The 23,404-nt window shown below is 35.9% G+C and overlaps 2 protein-coding genes across 2 annotated transcripts; one reads left to right on the top strand and one right to left on the bottom strand.

Annotated features, from left to right (window-relative positions):
• Positions 1–4,702: 4,702 nt before the first annotated feature.
• On the top strand, positions 4,703–7,212 carry LOC112015320 (probable L-type lectin-domain containing receptor kinase S.5). Its single transcript, XM_024047707.2, has one exon. The coding sequence runs from the start codon at positions 4,890–4,892 to the stop codon at positions 6,840–6,842; it is 1,953 nt and encodes a 650-aa protein (XP_023903475.1). The 5' UTR covers positions 4,703–4,889; the 3' UTR covers positions 6,843–7,212.
• Positions 7,213–10,527: 3,315 nt separating this feature from the next.
• LOC112015318 (metal tolerance protein C2) lies at positions 10,528–18,915 on the bottom strand. The gene is made up of 10 exons (XM_024047704.2): positions 18,200–18,915; positions 15,867–15,975; positions 15,456–15,495; positions 14,538–14,614; positions 12,119–12,207; positions 11,780–11,849; positions 11,612–11,650; positions 11,323–11,473; positions 11,122–11,211; positions 10,528–10,890 (listed from the first exon to the last, which is right to left on the bottom strand). Exons 1-10 carry the CDS (start codon positions 18,567–18,569, stop codon positions 10,789–10,791), a joined length of 1,137 nt encoding a protein of 378 aa, XP_023903472.1. The 5' UTR covers positions 18,570–18,915; the 3' UTR covers positions 10,528–10,788.
• Between the last annotated feature and the right edge of the window lie 4,489 nt (positions 18,916–23,404).

Here is a 23,404-nt window from a genome sequence, read left to right as displayed (position 1 = left end):
ATTCTTTGAATTTCAGATGCCTGCATGTGATGCTCATAATAGAAATTATCTAATGTGAGTATGTGGATTATATTATTTGATCATTAATTTGTTTGGGGAAAAAATCCAATTAATCTAAAACTGGCTTATGTTCAAATGAAAAGAAAAGGCAATCACACGTGTATTTGAGTTTAATTCACTTGGTTTAGAACCTTATAGCTCAATTTGTTGTCATTTTTTTTTCCAATTGAGATATTCGAAATTCAAATCTACCCTTCATTGTAACCATTGAATTATAAAAATAAAAAATTAATTCATTTGAAAATTAATCAACATTCATTATGATCATAAAAATCTTTTAAAAAAAATGTTTATAGCTCAATATTGTAACTATCAAATTATCAAATCTCTCCTCCTCTGTTAACTGTTGTAAAGTTGTAAGTTGTAACTATCGAATTATCAAAAGAGAATTTAATATACGTGAAAATTAATCAAAATCTATTAGGATAATAAATAAATAATTTCAAGCGTACATCAAACCAATGAAAAGGTCAAATTTTGAACTTTTTGAGTCTTTTTTGGTGGTCCCATACCCAAAAATAATAATAATAATAATAATTTTTCTTTCTTTAGTAGTACTTGCAATAATTAAACAACCAGCAAAAAATATCGAAATGCATACAAACGCGTATTTTAAATTGGTTCACCAAAAAAAAAAAAAAAATTGGTTCTAATCACTTTCAAGACAGTGATGATAATGCTTACTAAGAGGTTAATGGTCATTGGGTCTAGTCACAATCCAGCACGTGGTATTAGTTTTCCATTGCAGAATAGATAATAAACTTGTCAACTATTCAAAATGGGAAGTTTCTTGGAATAATCCCCTCTCTTAATTTGCAACTGCTACCCATTTCTTGCTTTTTGTTGAATTCCATTCTCTTTTCTCTCTCATCATCTGTTTTCCTTTTATTTTTTCTTTCATTTCTGTACTTTCAATAAATAAACAATCAACAAAGGATAATCAAATTCTCAAAACCACGCGTGCACGGAAAAGAATCATCTGCCAGATGATCAACTAAATAAATTAGAAATTTAGAAGTTTGAATGACTAATTCCAATGGAATATCTCTATATTTCCTTACCTGCAAATGACTCGACATGTTTGAATTACTTGAAGAAATACTTCATCTCTGACTTTTTTTTTAATTTATTGTTATTAGATTTTTTATTTTAGAATTCAATCATTTTCTAGAAGAAAGAAAATTGATTGTACTTGAGGAAACTATATGAGAGCAATGTGAACAGATCTTATCAAGTTATCATCAAATTTTCAAGGAAAGTAATATGACTATTATACCCAGGAAGAATGAGTCCTTTTGATTGTCTACAGGTTTGTTTTTTTCTTCAAGGTTTTGGACCCATTTGGCACATATATTTAAACAACAGTTTTTTTATTTTTTTAAAAATACGTGTGAATAAAAAAGTGTATGAAAATACGTGTAATGCTATTTAAAAACTGAAAACATATGTTTAAACACATGTACCAAATTACAATTTATAAATTTTATGTTCTTCTTAATTTATTAGATGTGCTTAGTACTTATAGGCTCATGGCAAAATGATGAGCCACACCGAATTGTGGAAGTCCATATACTAAAGACAAAGAACTAGACTCCTTCGAGTAATTTCGGAAAATTTGATGTGTATTCTATTCTATATATTCAAATTAGTAATAATAGTGCCTAGGACGAGAAAATTTTTACATAAGGTTCCTATAACAAACAAAATTGGAATTTGTAGATGAGAGAGAAAAGTAAACGGAATGTTATTCAAAGTTTCAAAAATGAACAACTGCCAAAGACAAACAGCTCATTACTGATTAAAAATTGCAAGCTAACAAAAGGACCATTTACCGTTTTTTGTTCCATGTTTGATTGCAACTTGAAAATGTTTTTTTTTTTTTTTTTATTCACATGAAAATTTAATTATAATTTTTGTAATTTCTTTCTTTTGAGAGAGAGTTTCAACCTATGGCGTCCGCTCCTGATGATAGCTCTTGCTATCATCAAATCAAGACACTAATCAGTTTTTGGTGTAAGTGAGAATTGAACTCCAGATTTCTTATATAAACAAAAACTTTCAGTCATGGAAATGTATCATAAATAGAAAAATGTTTTCTATTTTTTGGGTCATTTGGTTGTCTCAAATGGGAAAACAAATTCCAAATTCTTATTCTGCTAAAAAAAAAAGAAGTAGGAAAGGGATTAGTTTGAGCAAAATAAGTCATTTGAAACACGCACACTTAAAAAAAGGTCAACATTCGGGTCTGTAGAAGAGAGAAAAGTTACCATTGGGAGAGTTTTTGTAATGTAAAGCTCTCTTTTTTTTTTCTTTTTTTCTTTTTTTTTTTGTTGGAGGGATAAAGTAATGTGGAGTTTATTTGTGTTGGTATGTTGAGTATGTAACATTCTGGAAAATATTTTCACAATCTATAGAGAAAAAATCATTCAACACTATTGGATTTGTTTCCCATCAACCACAAAAAATGTGATTTATTTGAATGCATAAAATATAAAATGCAAAATTTAATATCAACAAAATACATTTTTATTGTACCAAGCACTAGAAAATGTATAAAACATTACTAAAACAAACGAGGCGCAGCAGCCATGTTGTAATATGCTTTTAGATTATTATATTTTTCTTTCCTAAATCAAGAATACTATAAAAAATATATATTTAAAACCGATAAGTTTAACGCATACCATTTTGTAATAAATGTTTATTGTTCAAAATATTTAGCTTGAAAGAAAAAGAAGACTAAAGTACACTTTTAACCTTTAAAGTTTAAAACTTTTTTTTTTTTGGCCTTTTATGTTTCAAAATTTTTATTTTGACCCTTTATATTTTTATTTCATTTTTATATTGGCAATGTCATTCAAGTTTGTTAATAATCTAACCGTTCATAATATTCTATGTATTTTACAACATTTTAGAGCTAATATTTTATATCATCAACCACACAAGAGAGACAGAGAGACAGAGAAAGAGAGAGAGAGATCTAATATTTTATTGGAAAATGTTAACGGATGACCTAATACATTGGTGTAAGTACTTTTAGAAATTGATTATGAAAAAAGAAAAAATGAACTAACTTTTTTACAATTTTTTATATTTCTTATGAAAGTGGTATTAAAAATTTCCTAAAATAGTCTATTACCAAATGTCTTAAGGGCACCCTTTAACCTAAACTTATTTTATATATGGAAAATGCTAACGGATGTCCTTAGGGCAATGGTTAATAATCCATTTAAAGAAAATTTTTATGGGAAAAAAAAAAGTAATTAATGTTTTGACAGCTTTTTTTCATTTCCCATAAAAGTGATGTCAAAACTTTCCTTAAATTAATTGTTAACCATTACCCTAAGAACGCCCATTAGCATAATCCTTTATATACAGTTAAACATCATTGTTAGGCATTTAATGTCATATTACTTACTGAAATGATGTAAAAACTCCTTTTTTTTTCTTTTTTTGCTGTAATTAAAAAACACTCATTCCTACAAATGTTGTGGTCATTATTTCTTGCCTGTAATAAATTTAAAACATTTTGAGTAGTCTATATATATCTTTAAATCCTTTATAAATTATAAATGTAGAACTAAATACAAACAATTAAAGATTTAATAATTTTATACATCGATGAAATAATATGAAAGATCAGAATCCTCCAACATCCCACAACTTAAATCAGGATCTTAAAGACCGTACAAATTTAAAATTTTACTTAAGATCTTAATTGTTTTAGAGTCTGTTTGGTTGGGGAGATAGAAAAGGGTGATGATAGAAGATGGGAAGAGGATGGAAAAATAAGAGAATAGAAAAAATTTTATTTTCCCTCATTTGTATTTGGTTAGGGGAGTGGAAAAATAGAGGGATAGAAAATATGGTTTGTCTAAATTTACTCTTATGTCCTTATTTCATTATATATAAGAAATACATTTATTTGTCATAAAATATTACTTATTTATCAATTAAAATTAATAAAATAATATTTTATAAAAATTAAAACTTTTTTTGAGAAAAAAATTAAAACATTATACCTATTATATTTTTTCTGTTTATTATTATATTTATTACATGTTATTTATGAAACAATGGGAAAAGAAACGGGAAAAGAACAAGCACAAAAAGACAAAAAGAATGAGACAAAGAACAAGAGAAAAATATGGAAAGAGAGATATGAGTTGTCCAACATAAAGAGGAGGTAAATACGTAACTCTACAATTAAAACTTTGTCGCCTAAGTGAAAAAAATTTGGTGAATCCGGAATAAAAACACCTGAATCCCACCAAAATTCTTCCGACTTTTCCACCTCCAAGGCTCCAATCAAATAGCCTCAAAATCACTTTTTCTTTTCTATTTTATCTCCTTTATTTTCCATCTCCTATTTTACCCTACCGAACAGACCCTTAAGTTATCTAAATATTAAAATCCTACTATTTTAAATCTAAATCAGGATTTTAATTCTTCTAAAAAAAAATAATAGTAAATCAGGATTTTAATAACCAATTAACCATTACCCACCGCTCTATAGTATTATTGACCACCTCCATCCTTCCATGTAATTTGAGGACTACCATTTGAAGTTGAACAACAATAAAATATTATTAAAATAGTAGAAAGTTCAGGGAAATTTCACTCCTCTAAAAGTCCGATAGTATAGAACCTAAAAACTTTATATATTTGTCCGTAAGCAACATTTGTCTTCCATAAAATCTAAAGTTTTCCTTTCATTCATCTAAATCATTATTTAACCTTACCAGAAATTGAAATCCTAATACCTGTATTAAGACCCTTCTGCCTTTTCCATAGATTAAGACCATATCTGTGTATTCTGTTTGAGTAGAATGTGCTTTTCACAGGTTGTTATGTCCCTTTTTCTGGTAGTCCTCTTGGGTGGAACTCTCACTCGAGTAGGGTGCTTTAGCTTTAATTATACAGTGTTCAACAATGAACATAGTTCTCAACTGAAAATGTCAAATTCATATATTGTACTGGGTGCTATTCAAGTTACACCAGATGTTAGTAATAAAGCTTCTATTGCAAAAAATTCTGGGCGTGCCTTTTACTTGGAGCCATTCAGATTATGGAGCAAGAGCAAAGGTTTGACAGCAAATTTCTCTACCACCTTTGTACTTAATATCACTCCTAAGACATTTCCAGGAGGCGAAGGCTTGAGCTTCATATTAGCTGCAGATGCCACACTTCCCCTGAACAGCGATGGACAATGGCTTGGGATTGTAAACGCAAGCACGAATGGATCCTCTCAAGCTCAAGTGGTGGCAGTAGAATTTGACACGAAAAGGAGCTACCAAGAAGATATGGATGATAACCATGTTGGCTTGGATGTAAACAGCATCTACTCAAAATCGCAAGTCTCTTTAACCAACCTTGGTATCAATCTTTCTTCTTCTTCTAATATAACGGCAACGGTTAAATATGATGGCAAAAATATGACTCTGTATTTTGCTTCCATGGAAGTAATTTCTTGGCCGCTTAATCTCTCTGATTATCTTCCAGAAGAGGTTTATGTGGGATTCTCAGCTTCAACAGGAGATGACACTGAACTCAACTGCATATTATCATGGGAATTCAATGGTTCCGATATTGATGATGGTGATGATGATTTAGAGTTGCTGTGGTTATGGATCACAGTATCAGCTGCAGTGCTTGTGTTAAGCGGGATTGTCTTTTACTTGTATTGGCAGAGGAAACAGGCTCTATATGCAGAGGATCCATATCCAGGGCTAGAAGACCAGATCAAAGGGTCCTCTATGGCTCCAAGGAAATTCCTACTAAAAGAGCTGAGAAAAGCTACAGGCAACTTCAACCCCAAAAACAAGCTTGGAAAAGGTGGCTTTGGAACGGTCTATAAGGGACTATTGGCAAATAAGGAGGTAGCTGTCAAGCGAGTCTCAAAGAATTCAAGTCAAGGCAAGCAAGAATTTATAGCAGAAGTCACAACAATCGGCAGCCTCCATCACAAGAATCTTGTGAGATTGATAGGATGGTGCTATGAAAGGCGTGAGCTCCTTCTCGTTTATGAGTTCATGCCAAACAGTAGCCTTGACAAGTTTATATTTGGCGATGAGAAACTAGGCATGGAGGAACCGACACTCACCTGGGAGAAAAGGCACATCATAATTCATGGGGTAGCTGAGGCACTAGATTATCTTCATAATGGATGTGAAAAGACGGTGCTTCATCGAGACATAAAAGCCAGCAATATTATGTTAGACTCAGAGTTCAATGCCAGGCTTGGAGATTTCGGACTAGCTCGTACTATTCAACAAAGGGGAAAAACTCACCACTCAACAATAGAGATTGCAGGAACACCAGGATATATGGCTCCAGAAACGTTTCTTATTAGTAGGGCAACTGTTGAGACAGATGTCTATTCATTTGGTGTTCTTGTACTAGAAGTTCTCTGTGGAAGGAAGCCTGGAAATCAAATTGAATTGACCGACTACAACAACAGCATTGTGTATTGGCTATGGGAACTTCACAGTAAAGGAAGGATCCTTGATGCTGTTGATTCAAGATTGAACAAGGAATTTGATGAGGAAGGAATGTCATGCATGCTTGTTTTGGCATTGGCCTGTTGTCATCCAAATCCACACCAGAGACCCTCCATGAAAACCGTTTTACAGGTACTTACAGGAGAAGTGCCTCCACCGCTGGTGCCTACGGAAAGACCTGCTTTTGTGTGGCCTGCCATGCCTCCTTCATTCAAAGAGGACTCGGGAAACTCTTTCTCTAAAAGCCAACTTTCCCCTTTCACAGAACTCTCAGGGAGATGAATCTTGCCAAAAGCTAGATTAAGAAAAATGTCCATAAGTATCTATTGTTTTTATTTGCAGATGTTTGACCTGTCTATACAGCATTAGTTTCCATGGCAAGAAGATTGTGATTGCATCAAAATAGTAGACACTCATTTTCGGCCCTGTACATATAGGTCCCAGGTTTCATGTAAAAAGAATGTAAATTAGGATGTGAAGAAGCTTGTAATATAATGGCACTGTCAAGTTCTTATGTAGGAAAATTTAGATTTGTATCCATCTCACCCTTGAAAGAAAAAGGAAAATGTAATTTAATGTACTCGCAGTGAGGGTTGTAGATCTCTTGGAAACTGAACATGTAGATCATAATAAGCGTCTTACTTTCTTGTTCTCTTTTATTTATTTTTTTTTTTTTTTTGGATGAACTTACTTTCTTGTTCTAGTGTCATACTCTTGTAAAATGCCATGTTTATGGCAACACCTTGTTTTCCTAAAGTATCTAAATAAATAAAATAAGTTTCCGTTGACGAAAGAGTGTACTAGTAACAACAGTGTAATGAGCAACGACGATGCTAAACTTTAGTCCAAAAGAAAAGCATTGTTTCACACTCATTTCTATGTCGTCCACAATTACACGCACGATACACACAATTATTGATACCTTCATTTAAAACATGAAATGGGGTGACATGCACCAACGAAGTGTGAGATAATTAATGTCATCTCAATTCACAAGCAAATACTCAAAGGCCATAACGAATCAACTTGGTGAGCCTCTTGTTAAATCTATCCTTCAAGCGTTTATTTCCAATTAAGACTCCACTTTGTAACTACAGGGTAATGACGCTGGTCCTAAATAATCTATTAAACGCTCAGAAGTAAACAACAACCAGAGCATCTGCCATCTTACTAGAAGGCTCCATCCAGCCACCCAATGGAAAACGATTCTTCACCTTACATTCTCTAGAATTTCCAGAATTTAAAAAGAAAACGCATCAAATAAATTTTATAACCATTAAGATATTGATGGTCATATCTTGAAATCCCTGAATATGTACAGACATTGATAAATCGAACTTGTTCTTCTCACACAGGTAAAATAGGCTTAGGAAGGCAATGTGATGAGGAGAGTTTAGATCTGGGGTAAAAGAAGAGCTTACAAAGAAATTCCAGGAACAAACAAAACTTGAAGAAAGGAGAGAGATAATAGGATTGAATTTGGGACAATTCAAACAACAATCTATAGGTTCAAAGAGATCAAGAATATTCAAATCTAAAAGTTCATAAAGCAGATAAGAAAATGCCATCTCCAATTACTCAAAAGATGGTATTTATAATCACCAGTCTTTTGTTTTGTTTAGAAATTAAACTCTTCTATCGAAAGAAACCACACTATGTTGTGTGACTTTAAGCTACTTTTGAGATTTCAAATATTAATACCTGATGATTAGAGTAAACCACATATTCTTGATATGCCTAGTAGTGTTGATTGCTCACACCTAAGCATAAAAATCCAAGTCAATACGTTGAATAACATCGTTTAGTATCAATTAGTTTCTCACTAATAAATTACACTGGCCTTCCTTTCTTACAAAGAGCAGCCCCTATTCTTGTGTGTGAAACATCACTTCGCACTCCACAATAAAAAGTTTCCCAAAGTTTGGTAGGGCAAGAACTGGAACTTCCATCATCAATATTTTGATCTGCTCAAATCCCTTTTATGCGACTTTAGACCATCGAAAATCAACTCCCTTCAAGCACTCAATGATAGGACTCGCGATACAGCCGAAATTTGTTTATACAAAACTTCTCTAAAATGATGCTAATACATGTAAACTACAAATATCACCCATGATTGTGGCACAAGCCACATTTTGATAACTCGCACCTTCTCAGGCAAAATAAAGCCAAGAAACTCAATCTCATGGCAAAATGAAGAGCATATCCTCAAATTTACAAAGAGTTTCTAACCTGTAACACTAGGCAAAAATGATATAAATGCTCCTCTAGTTCAACTATATATCAATATATCTCAAAATAAACAGTTGGAGATGAGCTCAAGAAAGGTTTATATCTCTATCGTAACTCGTATGAAAGCACTTGGTACAATAGAGAGTCCAAATAGCATTACTAACCACTCATAAAGTCCATCCAATGCCTTATCTTTTTTTTTTTTTTGATAAGTAATGAGAATTATATTAAACTTGAAGAAAAGGTGAAAACATCAAATACAAGGTGTTCATGGTGGTGAACACAAAAAACAGCAAACAAAGACAGCAGAGAAACTAATCTTAAGGAGCACATCTAAGGGAAGTAAGAAACTCCTGAATAAAATAACAGTTTGAAGAACCCCAACACCTAGCCCATTCAAAGAGAGTACTTTGGCTGAGAGATTGTAACTGATCAAGCGATTTTTCTAAAGCCTCAAAAGAGCGCCTATTTCTTTCCATCCAAATAACCCACATCAAGCAGCCAGGAACCATATTCCATATATCTGAAGAAAATTTCCCAAACCAATTGTTCCAACAAAACACCAAACTCTCCACTGAACCTGGCATGACCCATTGAATCCCAAAAACTTGTAACATTCGCACCACAACGAGTAAGCAACAGGACAGTGAATAAGAAGATGGTCCACAGAGAACAAAAGCACATACAGCACCTATTAGCCAATGGGATGCGTCGGAGCATCAAATTATCCAAGGTAAGAATCCGACCATGGGCTGCGGTCCATAAGAAGAAAGCCACCCTTTTAGGAACCTTAACTTTCCAAATCCCCTTCCAAGGGAAACTAGAGAGAGAAGTACCCCTGATCTTATTATAAAAAGACCGAATATCGAACTTACCATTCCTTTTGAGACACCAATGGAGACTATCACACCCAGTACCTCTAGGAATCCGAGACTAAATGAAATTTAGGAAGGAGAAGGCAGCTTCTAATTCCCTCTCATGAAAATTCCTATAGAATCTCAAGTTCCAAAAACTAGTACTCCCGTCCTCCTGATGACCCAACAAATCAGAAATGTAGGCTTCCTTGTCATGAGAACATGCGTATAACTAGGGATAGAGCATTTTAAGAGAAATGTCCCCAACCCACCTATCATGCCAAAAAAGGGTGCGGGAACCATCCCCCACCACAAGAGACAAATGATTGGAGAACCTCTCCCAGCCATCATTAATACCACGCCAAAGACCACACCCATGGGCTCTTCTACATATGTTAGTATTCCACCCCCCTTGACCCTCTCCATATTTGGTGGCAATAACCCTACGCCAAAGATGCGTTCCTTCTTGGCCAAACCTCCATAACCATTTCCCTAAAAGGGCTTGGTTAAAGTGAACTAAATTCCTGACCCCCAAACCGCCCGACTCTAGAGTTGAGTAAAGCTTTTAAAACTTTTTTTTTTTTTTAAAGTATTATAACCCACTTTTGACAAAATGGATTAGACTTGAATTCTCTATGGTGTGGGAGGGAGGTGGGGCAGAGGGGAAAGGGAAGGGGAAGTCCTGGTGGTTCAAATGTTGGTCTCTATCAAAGTATGGAGGCAATCCCATTTCAGATACCATTTTCTACATCTTATAACCAAACACCCTTCAGGTATTTGACCTCTTCCTAAAGGATTTTAATAGTCCAAGGTGATTCAGTGAGAAATACTATTAGACCTACAAGGTAGCCCGAATATATGAAAGAAAGATGAAAATAATCTTCATAGAGAAACCTGACTAATTTTTCCAATTAATTGAAATGAAAACAATTACAAGAATCACTTATCCCTACCAAGAGCCATCATTTACTGTCCCTTTTACTGGCGATACACCCATCTGTGATGACAAGTCAACAACCAATAACATTTCCTTATAAAGGACTTCCAATCTACAATTAATCTCATGTACCACCATGTTATAAACCAGAATCAATGTATCTAAGGCCAACAAAATAATCATACAAAAAAGAATATAAGAAATCTCAGACATCATCAGTTTGCAGAGTCAATTCCTGTATACCCAGATCACGGTACAAACCATGCACAAATTGGAGGACTGCACGATCATCCATCTCTTTCTTCACCTGTAAGTTGTCATCCAACAAATGAAACCACTAAATTACAGATTCACATGCCCTACCAGAGTGAGAAGAACAATCAATGTAATGATAAACTGATTTGTTTTCATCTTGTTTTTCTTTATTAATAACTTACTCAATTTCAAGCAAAAAAAAAATCAACGTAAAGGAAAATAGTAACTATACTACAGGACAATAAATTCACTGCCATAAGACCAATTATATTCAAAAACTCACCTGTATTGAGACAGAGCCAACAACATGACCAGGGACTAATTCCCAAAAACGAGCTTGAGAAACCTCCGATACATCTTCGTGGGTAGTAATCTAATGTCAAAAAATTAATACACTTCAATGAAAAATGTCTTTTTTCCTTTTTATATTTTTTCCAGGATGTGCACTTAACTAAAACCCAGTGATCTAAAAGAATGGAATCACCTGTCTCCAGCATTTGCTCAAGGCTGAAGTTGGAATACTAAGTGGTGCCATTTGAAGCAAGATGCCTCCAGTTGCTTTAAAGAGTGGCATGACAAGCATAAAAACTGCAACTGAAACTAGTCCCAAACACAATACTTCCGCATTCTGAACCCTGAAAAAAAGTAGAAAAACAGAAATTATGAAGGGTATAAAAGGGGTCAACACAGGGGAGAGGGATAGATTCCAACTTTGGGAGATTTATCCTTTCGAAGGAGGGGCAGTCAAAAACTAAGCATGAAGAAGTAATTACCCAAGGGACAAAAACCAAGACGCCAATATCAAACCTGCACTGAGAGACAAGCAGAGTAGAGCAGCTTAAGATGGCCATAGATAAAAGGGAAAAAAATAGAAATAGAGCAAGGGTGTGTGCCTACATGCAACCATACATGTATAATGCAAGAGAGAGAGCATATTATACCTGCGAATGGAATCTGCAAGAACATGCAGGCAAACTGAGTGGTAGTTCATATCTTCTGCATTTCTGTAGACTGCAAGCAAGTGTTATAAGAAAAAACCCTTTTTTTCCTTTTCTTTTTGTTTTCTTTTCTTAAAAGCAAGTGAATCACCATGTTCTTGAACATAATGCATTAATACACAAGTAAATATATTTCAAGTTAAATCAGGGGAACAAAGCATAGAAATATGTAATAACAGAAACATGTAGCATACTTATGGGCAGATATGCATCCCCATAAACTTAAACAAAATTTGAACCATGATAACCTCAAAATAAATCTTAAACTGCAGCAATACTTACCAAGATTTCTGCGAGCATAATTCCGGAAGAACCAAACACCAATGAGGTTCACCAATAAATTTGTCACCGCAGAAACAATCAAGTAATGCCTATAAGCAGATGGTTAGCAGATGTACCCAAAAAAAAAAAAATATCTACAGTCCATTTGGAATCCGCTTATTTTGCTGAAACTAAAAATTTTTTGCTAAAAGTACTATAGATAAAAATAAAAGTTAGTTGAAATAGTACAATGAGACCCATGAATAGTACCAAAAATGCAATAAGGCCCATGAATAATACCAAAAATAAGCTGAATAATAAAATAAGCTGGCTTTTTCAATTTGGAGCCAAACGCACACCTAAATAAATACAAACACGAAAACAGGAAAAATGAAGGTAGGTTCAATATGTAGGAAGCAAGGATTGGATCATAGGATCACATCAAAATAGAATCAAAATGAGAGAATGACAAATTGAAGATGACGTTAAAATTGTTTGGTAATCTTATCAAATCAGAGTTAAAAGAGTTTCTTTTTCAAACCCAAAAACAATAACTGTTTAAATTATTTTAGTGAGCTTACTTTCTGGCTTATTTGGCTTGTGTATAGTTTTCTAAAGCTTTAGGGCCCATTTGGTTTAGAGGTGTCTCAATTTTCATAACTCAGTTTTCAAAACTCATAACTCCCTACTCAAACCTCACCTTCACTCAAAAATTACAAAACACCTGTTTGGACTCATAACTCGGTCACATATCTCTACAACTTTTCTCCAAAACCGTGGACCCCACCCACTGACACTACCCAGTTGCTACTGTTGCTACCCGCACCTCATTAACAAAATAATCTTCCTCCTTTACTTCTCCCACGCATCCTCTCACCTTTCATTTCTCTAACTCTCCCTCTTTTGTATCAAATTTTTTTTTCTCTCTCTTTCTCTGTCTCTCCCCTCTTCACTCTATTTTTTTTTTTTTTCCGCTCTTCTCTGTTTCTTTCTCAACTTTCTCTGTCTCTCCCCTCTTCAATCTCTATTTGATTTTTTTTCTCTCTTCTCTATTTCTTTCTCAGCTTTTTTTGGTTGGTTTGAATTGATGGTTATTGGGTTTAAAGTGATGGGTTGTTTCAGTGGCTGGGTTTCACAGTGGAGATTGGGTTTGAGATTGGATTTATGGGGCTGGGTTACGGTGGAGATCGGGTTATGGATCACAGCGTGGGTTGAATCGGTTGGGGTTGGGTTACGGTGGAGATCAGGTTATGGGTTACGACGTGGCTTGAATCGGTTGGGGTTGGGTTATGGTGGAGATCGAGTTATGGGTCACGGCATGGCTTGAATCGGCGGTTGGTTTTGTGGGTTGGTTTGGTGTTTTGGTGGTGTGGATCAGCGCTAGGTTTGTTGCGGTGGCGCTGTGGCAGCGCTGGGTTTGTTGTGGTAGTGTTGTGGTTGTTTGCAACGGTAATATCATGGAGATTGAACTGACAGGACAACACAGAAGCTTTGGATCCCACAGAGTCTGAATATTTACAGCAATGCCACTAAGTTTCCTATCTCAATTTTTGAAAACACACATTTCTTGTTTCTTGTTTCTTGTTTCCATCACTCTAACTCAAAATTTGTGAGTTTTGAGTGATGGAAACACAATGTGAAAATCAAGCCAAACAAAAAAATTTGTGTAGGTCCCATGTGCTTTGATAACTGAGTTATGAGTTTTGAATCATATCACTCAAAACACCTCTAAACCAAACAGGCCCTTACTCTCTCTTTTTCTAGGTACAGCTTATTTTTTAAGCAGAACAAGCTCATCCAGACACACTAATGTGTACTCTTAGTAAGTTCAGGGGTCCAATCCCCTGGCCTTCCAATATGAGTGTCCGACTCACATCACATTAACTACTGTGGTACTTTATTTTAGTAATAATAAATAAAAGAAAGGACTGGCAATGCCAGCTGATCTATGACCACTATTACTAGTTTGGCGTAATCCTAACACATTTTTTTGTAAAAGATATTCCCCTTTCCAAAGATTGAGACAACAAATTTACAAAAGAATCACTGCAACATTTAGGTAAAAAGAGCTTGTCATTGAGCTCTGTCTAATACAAGCTAGCTTGGCCTCATTTTGTAATATTGCATAAAGTTTAACAAGAAAAGATACAATTTTTTACGTGAGGATATCCTGCTTAGAAAATGAAGTAGACTACAAGGACTCTCACATGCCTGATATAGATAACTAACATGCCACGAGAGATGGCAAGACCATCTCATATTGAGACACAAGTTCCCAATGGACACGTTCTAAATAGACAAAACCTTGTAATCATATAGCACATGAGCTGATATACAACTGTATGATACAAAGAAAAATAAGTCCGCCAAGATATCAGTGTAATAAAGACAAATATAATATAGACCATCTCGGTCATCAAAGTCTGCATAATCGACTTACTTGTGCTCAGATTCATCTTGGATGAATGCATGAAGTCCTTCCACAGCTAAGGAGAATGACATAAACAGAAGAAACAGCTGTCTACACAGGCAGCAGGACAAAAAAACATCCGCATGTTAGCCCAGATAATGCAGCTAACAAGAAAAAGATCAATTAATATTGTGATAGAAATTCCCATTTTACGAACGCTGTGCAACTTATAAGAGATTTAATTTAAGGTAAAGCAAAATAATGTGTCTACAGTTGCCATTCTGGGCAATTTTCCATATTCTAAAGCAATGCTTGCATACAACTTTATCTCCACCTTTGGAAACTATATTATATGCTAAAGATAGGTTTTTTTTTCAGTTAATGCAACCAGAAACATCATCTTCTTTTTTTTTCTTTTTTATTGGTAATCTACACCAATGACCTGAACCTCAACCCATTCTGTGGAGGAGGAAGAGCCATTTGAACAGGTCATTTTCACTAGTTAACTATTTCTTCTTTCTTGACATTGAAATACAGTGCTTACTAGCAACAAAATCCTCACTGAACCTCTATTAAGTGACAATTACCTCTCCATCTCCTCCTAGATGTTGTGGTTCCAAAGTACATCTTTCTATACCATTAATAACATTGTAATCATGTCAACCATACTTAAATCACAGGCTTAGCATGTGTCAATATGTAGCATAGACATGAATTATTAAACTAGCAGCTTTGGTACAAAAAATACTGCAAAACCAGTCTCAGTGTCCAAAACAGTGTCAACACAATTATTCATGCATAAAACAAAGCAAAAGACACTGCAATTCAAGTGCACTCAATATTTTAATCTTATGAAAGAATCATCATGTAATAAAGATTTTTTTTGGGGGGTATGCTTATGCGATAATGTTTAAAACTGAAATGCAGTGGGTGAAGTCAAATACTTACAGCATTTGTAAAAGCAGATAAGACTTCTAGCCTCTTGTACCTGATAGAGAGAAGAATTACAATGAATCAAATTCATTTCCATCAAATCAATTATATATAGTCTAGATGACATTATTGGAACATAATATGATGAATTTCCAAAATGTGCATATTCCAGGGGGACAATTGGGATGAACACATGAAAGAGAGGAAGAATGAATGGTCCAAAACAACAATTTACAGTCAACAGTTCTTGGCAGGAAACACTAAATAGATTAGATGAAACAACCATCCTACAAAATTCTCGCATCCATTCCAGTAGAAGCAAAAGAGTGATATCAACAAAGTGACAATAAATGACTTTATTCAGCTAAATCAAAAGGTTCAATTCAGGTTGATTTTCTTGGTATGATGACAGTTTGTTTATCTCACCCATAAGTGTAAACTCCATCTGGCTTATTTCTTGAGGCAGCCATTGCAAACAATGAAAATGTCAACAGGCCACAGCCAAAAGTTAAATGAAAGGCATCGGAGACCAAACCTGAAATGACACCAGCAACCAAGACAAGGAAATTAATATAGAAAATACATTTAAACTTATAGATAAAATCATAGATAAAAAGAGAACTACAAAACTTAAAATCAACAGAGAATTCTCTATTGACCCCAGGTGATTTGAAATAGCCTAACCATTACCATCTCATGTAGAATTTAGAAATGAAACAAAAAGAACACTTTAGAGATGGCTAATGAAGTTATAACGAAAAAGGAAAGAGAAAAACTGAGAGACAACAAAAACATTACAGAATGACTGAAGCAACAAGCTCTTTATAAAGCTTAGGGGACTCTTTGGAATAACACAAAACAGACCAGCCACATATATGATTTAACAGGGGGGCAGTTTAAGAAAGTTTAGTAAACCTAATAATGCCTGCTACATGGTTCTGCTTGTTCTAGTTTAGGACCTAAAACTGGATTGAGTACATATAAAATTTAATGCTATTGAGCACGAGGAGAGTAAATTATAAGAGAGCAAGGGAGAGGAAAGGGAATAGCTTTTTTATATAAATAAAGAAAATAATTATTAATTAAAAATTTTATTAGAAAATAGGAAAGCTCATCCCAAGCCCAAGAAAAGGAGGGCTGCAGTAGCCAGTAGGTTGACAACCAGCATAAAATTTAGTTATTCTATTATGAATGGAAAGTAGAAGTAATAAAAAAAGACATGTCAATTAAGGAAATAACAAAGAGTATAACTTTAAATAGAATAGAATGAAGGAAAAAAAATACATGTGGCTGACCCTAACTAATCTATTGAGGATCCATAGTCAACCCCAAAATTTTGGGACTTGGGCTTTGTTGTTAATGTTATTGTTATTGTTCTTCTTCTTCTTTTGGGTTAAGTGGAGGTGGGGAGATTTGAACACAGGTTCTCTCCAATTTCTCCCCATGGAGAGAACCAGGCAATCATAAATCCAAGCAATCCATGAAATCTACTGAAGAATACATAATTCCCTCAACTTAATCCAACATTCAAAAAACACCAAAATAATACACTTGATCTCAATAATAGATCTCTCATTGTCTTCAAATGTTCAATTGTTTCATTCTCTCCAAATTGTCCACATAAGGCAGTGTGAAGTTCCATTCGGAATGATTCTATTCCTAAGTCTCCCATACATCCCCTTCAAACAAGAGTACACTTCAATTACCTTCTTTGGCAACACCAATGAACCCAAAAGCCAAAAACACAGCACCACATATCATGAGCAAAAGAGTAATGTAACAAAACATGATACACAGTTTCAGAGCTACCCTTTTACATATAACACCAATTGACCAGCACAACTTTCCATTTAATAAGATTGTCCAATCAAAAGGGGAGAGGGCACTGGAATATTTCTTTTTAAAAGTATCCTTGCTCTTTTCCTCTCCTCTCCTCCAAACATAAAGTGTGGTTCCACTTCTCTTCCTCTTTTTAATATCTTAGGTATTGGACTCACCCTAACTCTACCAAGAAAACCAGCTTTGCAACCTAAATTCAAAACCCATATGCATCTACTCGTTGGATTTTTCTGAGCAGCCATGTTTACATGGCAAGAGAACTTCACATTATTCTCTTTAATTTTTATAATTATGACACCATAAGTGAAATGGCTAATTACTCTTTCTTCACTTCCTCATTGCCATAACCACAGGGGATTCCATTCAGATTTTGTCTTATGCTTCCCCTACATTTTCTTGTCTTTTTTCTAAGAACACTCCTACATCTGTGAAAGTTTCCATCACTCTAGCTTGGCATTCCCAAACAGTTAGCAACGAATATACGGACAAACTTCTTGTTCTTCCAAAAATTGTTATCAGCAACAATTGAGAAGTTGGAAATAGAGAAAACATCAGCAATAAATAAGACTAGGGAAGGTTTATTCGAAACAGCCTTTACAATAGAACTAGAATCTCATCAATATTTTGAAACAAACAGAAATCAAATTAAATGGTATCCCCAAATAGATTGGCCAACAATTGAGGAAATTGTTAGACTATTCTATAAAGTAACAGCAAAAACATAAACATAAACATATACAAAGTTTTAAACTTTTTAAACCCAGTTTCAATTGCATTGGATTATCATATTTCAGCTAAACTCAATCAAATTCATAGCTTATAGGTACATAATCTATAGAATCCAAGTACCCAACAGACTTATCATGTAGAAATTGCTAAAGTGAATTGAAAAAACAAGGATTAACGTTGAAAATTCTTACCAACACGCCCCGTAAAGAGGCCGATAGCTAATTCCGAGGTGGAATACGCAACATTAAGCGAAATCATGAGGAACAACCTCTTCATGTACCTATTACCGGTCCTTAGGATCCGAAAAGCCGAGGAAACGAACAACGAAACCGAGAATTTCTCCGCCGGTCCTTTACTTTCACCGTAAAAGTTGTCGAATCCAGGCGGAATGTCTATGCTGGAGACGCTACGAGAGAGCAGAGGCTTCGATTGTGAGAACGAAGCTTGACGCGAAAACGCCAATCTCCGATCGGTTGAGCCGAGCCCGAAATCCGAATTCCTTGAATTCTGGGAATCCTTTCCCGATGATGTGTAGTACTTGAACGAATCGCTCTTGTCCATTTTCTCAATCCACCCAAAAAACCCCTAATCAATTTTCTTTTCTTTTCTTTTACGAGAAAAACTAATTCACCAAGAGAAGGAAAACTGTGACTTATTAAGGGAGTTGGAATTTTCAAATTATTGACTTGAAGATTTAAAAAGACCGTGATTTTTGAAGCTTCGTAATGAGAAGTTTTTTTTTTTTTTTTTTTTTAAATGTGTATGAGATTGAGATTATGGATTTGAATGGGAAAAAAAATGTGAGGTTGAAATGAAACGAACGTAATTGTGTTATTGTGATACGAAATTGAAATAGAAATTGTACGAAGGAGAGTGGTTGGGCGAAGTCAAGTAAAGGAGAGTGTAGAAAGGTTATATATATATATATATAAATCAGACAGTGGCTATGGCTAACGGTGTAAAAATATTTTGAGTATTCAGTTTTTAATTTTCAATTATTATAGTGATGGATCAGCTGCGACAAGTGAGCTGCCCGCCATAAGAGAATGAGAATGAGAATGTATCTCCTATGACTATGACCGGGCCTCTCCCAAATATCTAGGTTCCACTCTTTTTTTCCTCCAAAAATTAGAAGGTTCACTAATATGTGAGATAGGTTCGTAAGCATCTTTTGTAGTGAAGTTAAAAATTTAACTATTTAACATTACAAAAAATTATTTTATTTATTTTATTTACACATATGCTGTAACAGTATATCTATTTTAACTTTCAATACAATAAAATAATATAAACATCACAATAAAATAAGATATCTATTACAATAAAATAATGTATTCACTACACACAATCATCACAATCACACACACAACCAAGCAAGGAATAAATTTTTTTTTTTTTTAGCTCTAAGCTACAATGCACATTCATAAATAGACGTGCACTATAGCAATGAAGCTAAAAAAATAGGTTTAGCTCCACTGTTGTATGGTTATTTTTGTGTTTTAGTGGAGCTAAAATAGCTATTGTAGGGTTAGTTTTTGTAGCTCAAGCCCAAATTGTTTGGATTATGAGCCCAATGAACCCAGAACAATGAATTTGTAGAGAAAGGGTGAAAGAGCTAAGCTGATTATGAACTAAACAATAATTAACTATGGTGTTAAAGAAGGAACTGACATAAAAACACACTTCAAAACTTTTCAATTTGATGTCCGAGGAGGAATATTATTGAATGAAAGATCAATACAATTCCTAGAGCTCTATCCCTCTCTCTTTTTTTCCCCCTCCCTATCTCCAGAGGGTTTTTTCCTTTATATAGCATCTTCTCTCATCATCTTCATCGTCCATTTGTTCTTCATCTAAGTGTCCACTTGAGTACATGTCATGTCAGGTCTCCTCTTTAGCTCTCTGTGAGTGGTAGTAGTTGAGATGACACTGTTCAGGGGTTTTCTCCACATTAATGCAGCCAGAAAAGCAGATGCAGTGTATTTAATGTGATGGTGGCAGCTTTTCCTTTTAGATATTTCTCCATTCTTCTCATCTCCAAACATGCCCAAAGCTTATCTAGATCACTGAAGTCGCTAGGAAGATCACTCGAACCCTCCAGATATTTGCTTGACCAAGAATCTTTGCATCCGAGGAGAATGACCTCTTCGGACCACTGGTTCTCTCTTCGAACTGTTCAACATTCATTTTCAGGTATCTTTCTTTCATACGGACTCCTTCTCAACAGCCTTCACCTCTTCGGACACATAGTATCTTTCAAATAGGGCCTTAAGCCCAATACATAAGTTTGGACTTCCACCCCCTACAATAGTCCCTCAAAATTTTAATTTTTCCCTCGTATCAGAGGAGAAAAAAAAGGATTTTGATTTGTTACGGAATAAAAGTCAAAAGTACAAAAATATCTGAGTTCACACGTGTAGGAGCATAGATTTAGGCGTTTCATAACTGCTGCTGCCGTTTCAATATTCCCAAAGCGCTATTAATTACTTCAGCCGGTGTTTTGTCTTTGTTATCCAACGGTGGACTACTGATCCAACGGACGTGGTTCTTCCTCGAAATTTAGGCAGGATGACTCCTACCCTTTCGTTTGTCTCTATATAAAGCCCTAGAAGAGGTTTTTCCTCCTTTACTTTATAGATTCTCAGACTTTCCAGCAAACTAAAGCACTCAAATCCATCAAGCTCTTCAATCATCAAACCTCGAATTTGCAAGAATCTCTATAAGTTTAAAGATCATTCCCCGATCTAGTTTGTGTAAGTTCTCATCTATTCAAACCTTTCATCTTCTCCTCGGCTAGCTTCCTCGGCCTTCGAGTAGTCAATCCCCAGTCACTGCGTTTAGAGTCTCCTCTTTCTGGTTTATCTGAGATGGGTAGATTTCAGTATCTGGTGGACAGCCCCACCCAGATGGAGGAATTTAGGGCCACATACCAAATACCTCAAGATGTGGGTTTGAGATATTGCCCTCCAAAAAAAATACTAACAGATCGAAAAGCGGGTGAAGTCATAATCCCCATCATCGCCTTCCTAGAATGAGGAATGACTATCCCTATGGGCCCCATCACCACTAATTACCTTCGAAACCATAAGCTTAGTCCTGAACAATGTGCGTCTAACGTTTTTAGAATCTTAGGAGCAATTGACGATTTGAACCGTCATCTAGGATTGGGACTCACCTGGCTGGACGTGGTACATATGTACGAGTGTCATAATCAGAAAAAAGCGGGATATTATCTTAAATCCCGATCCGACGCAGTTAGGCTCGTCTCCTGTCTTCCCAAATCTAACAAAGGGATGAAAGACGATTATCTGATCGTCTCGGGCGCGTGGCATGACGGTCTTCACTACCCAACCTGACCAGGAGAGCTAGGTGGGGGCATCCTAGATTTAGGTTTGCTAACAGTAGACTTAAGATCGACGTTTTTTAACAACTTTGTCCTCTCTGTGTTATTATTTTCAAGTTTCTGATTAAGTTCTGTTGTGATGTTGACAGATAAAGACCACGTTTCCCCTCGACTGAGTCTCACAAACACTGCTGCGCTCAACTATCTACTACGATCGGAAATATTTGTGAGTGAAGACGGGCAACTTCGGTTGGTTCCACTTATTCTTGGTTACACGCCCAAACCATCCGATTTTCAGCTGGTTGGCAACGCGATAAGACAAGGAGATTATCGCATCAACCACATCGACGTTGCTCGGAAAGACTTTTTGGCTCTGTTTGATCTTCCCCCCGTGCCACATCCAAATCCGCAGGGTGTACCGCTACTCATCTAGCCGGTTCAACAAATTCCCCTCGAACCAGCAGCAGAAGGCGAGAGTGTTGCTTCTTTGACTTCTTCACTCGAAGAGCAAATTGATAAATTTACCTTCAGAGAGGCCTCAGGAGAGGTTCAAGTGATACATGTTTTGGACCCCGAGGAGGAAGTTGACAGGCAATCTAGTGTCCGCCCTCCTGTCTTGATAACAGCTCTTCCAGAAGACTCTTCAGACAAAGAAGACGACATGGCGAGCTTGAAAGATTTGATGAAGAATAGAAACAAAAAAGCTGGGCCCAAGGAGACTGGGACGTCTCAGCCAGTTGTTAGTCTTCCTCCACCACCTCCTCAAATTCCCTCTGACCTCGACTTAAAACCATTGCCAGATCCAAAGAAGAAGAGGCCTATTACAGATAATGAAGAGAGGCAGGTGGTGCCTCCAAAAGGGGCAAAGCAACATAAAGTAGATAAGGGTCAACGGAGCAAAAGGGCTTCGTCAACTAAGGACCGAGATAAAGATGTTGCTGCTGAGGTGCGCCGAGGGCCGTGCACCTAGTCCCCTAAGCTAGAGCTGGACAGTGCTCCCATCCCTTGGGATACCTCCCTTAGGAATTACCACGGGGGGAGGGTAGGTTTAGTTGCTGAAACCCTGGAGCAGCCACTCCTCCTTCCAAAGGATATGGAGTCTTACGGCGCTTCAGCCAGTATGAACTCTTCTTATCCCTCAAAAGGGATTTGGCCATGGTAAGTGAACTAGTCCATTTTTTTTTTCAATTAAAATGTTGATTAATTAATTAATTAATTAATTAATTAAATTAATTTTTTTTTTTTTTACTTTGTATTGAAAGTTTTTCTTCTACTATATAGATTACCCAACAGGTTTACGTGGTCGAAGAGTGGAATAAAAGAACTTTTAATGAAGCCCAGGCTGAGGCTCACACTCGGTCTGAGGTTGAAAAATCCCTGAGTAGTCTAAAGGAAGATTACTCTCGGCTGTCCGAGCATCTAAAAGATATGACAAGCCAAAGGAATAATCTTGATGCTGGCCTAAAGACCGCTAAAACGCAGGCCGAAGACCAGCGCAAGCAATTGCGCATAACCGAGATCAATCTAGAGACACAGAGAGAGACGGTCAAAGGTCTTCGTGCTAAACTAAAGAGAGTCAAGAAAGCTGCTCAGTTGGCTGAGAAAGATGCTCAGCTGGCCAAAGAGGCAGTGGAGGCTGAGAGACAGGCAGCATATACTCTTAGGGTGGAGAAGACCCAACTCAAACTTACTGAAGAGTTCGCAAAGGTCTGCAGGGAATACTGTGATGTGACCTGGGATAAAGCCCTTGAAGCTGTTAAGGTCCCTCCAGAGGCTGACTTGAGGCAGCCTAAGAGTGTTTTCTATCACCTAGACATTTGCGAACTCTTAGAAGTTTCGGAGCAGCCTGTAGTCGACCAGACCCTTCCTGATCCTACTGAAGCATCCAAAGAGTCTAGTCAGATTGGAGACCAGGGCAAGCAGACTGAGGATCAAACTACGAATGCTGCTACCCAGCCCAACCATACTTCTGACCCTTTGGCTTCTCAAATGAAGACTTAGACATTTAAGAATTTCTATTTCGTACTTGTATTAGTTAGTTAGTTAGTTTTAT

This window comes from Quercus suber, unplaced genomic scaffold, assembly GCF_002906115.3.
Source record: "Quercus suber isolate HL8 unplaced genomic scaffold, Cork oak 2.0 scaffold_127, whole genome shotgun sequence".
Lineage (NCBI taxonomy): Eukaryota > Viridiplantae > Streptophyta > Magnoliopsida > Fagales > Fagaceae > Quercus > Quercus suber.
The sequence above is the reverse complement of the archived record's forward strand: the minus strand, read 5'-3'. Positions and strand labels throughout refer to the sequence as shown.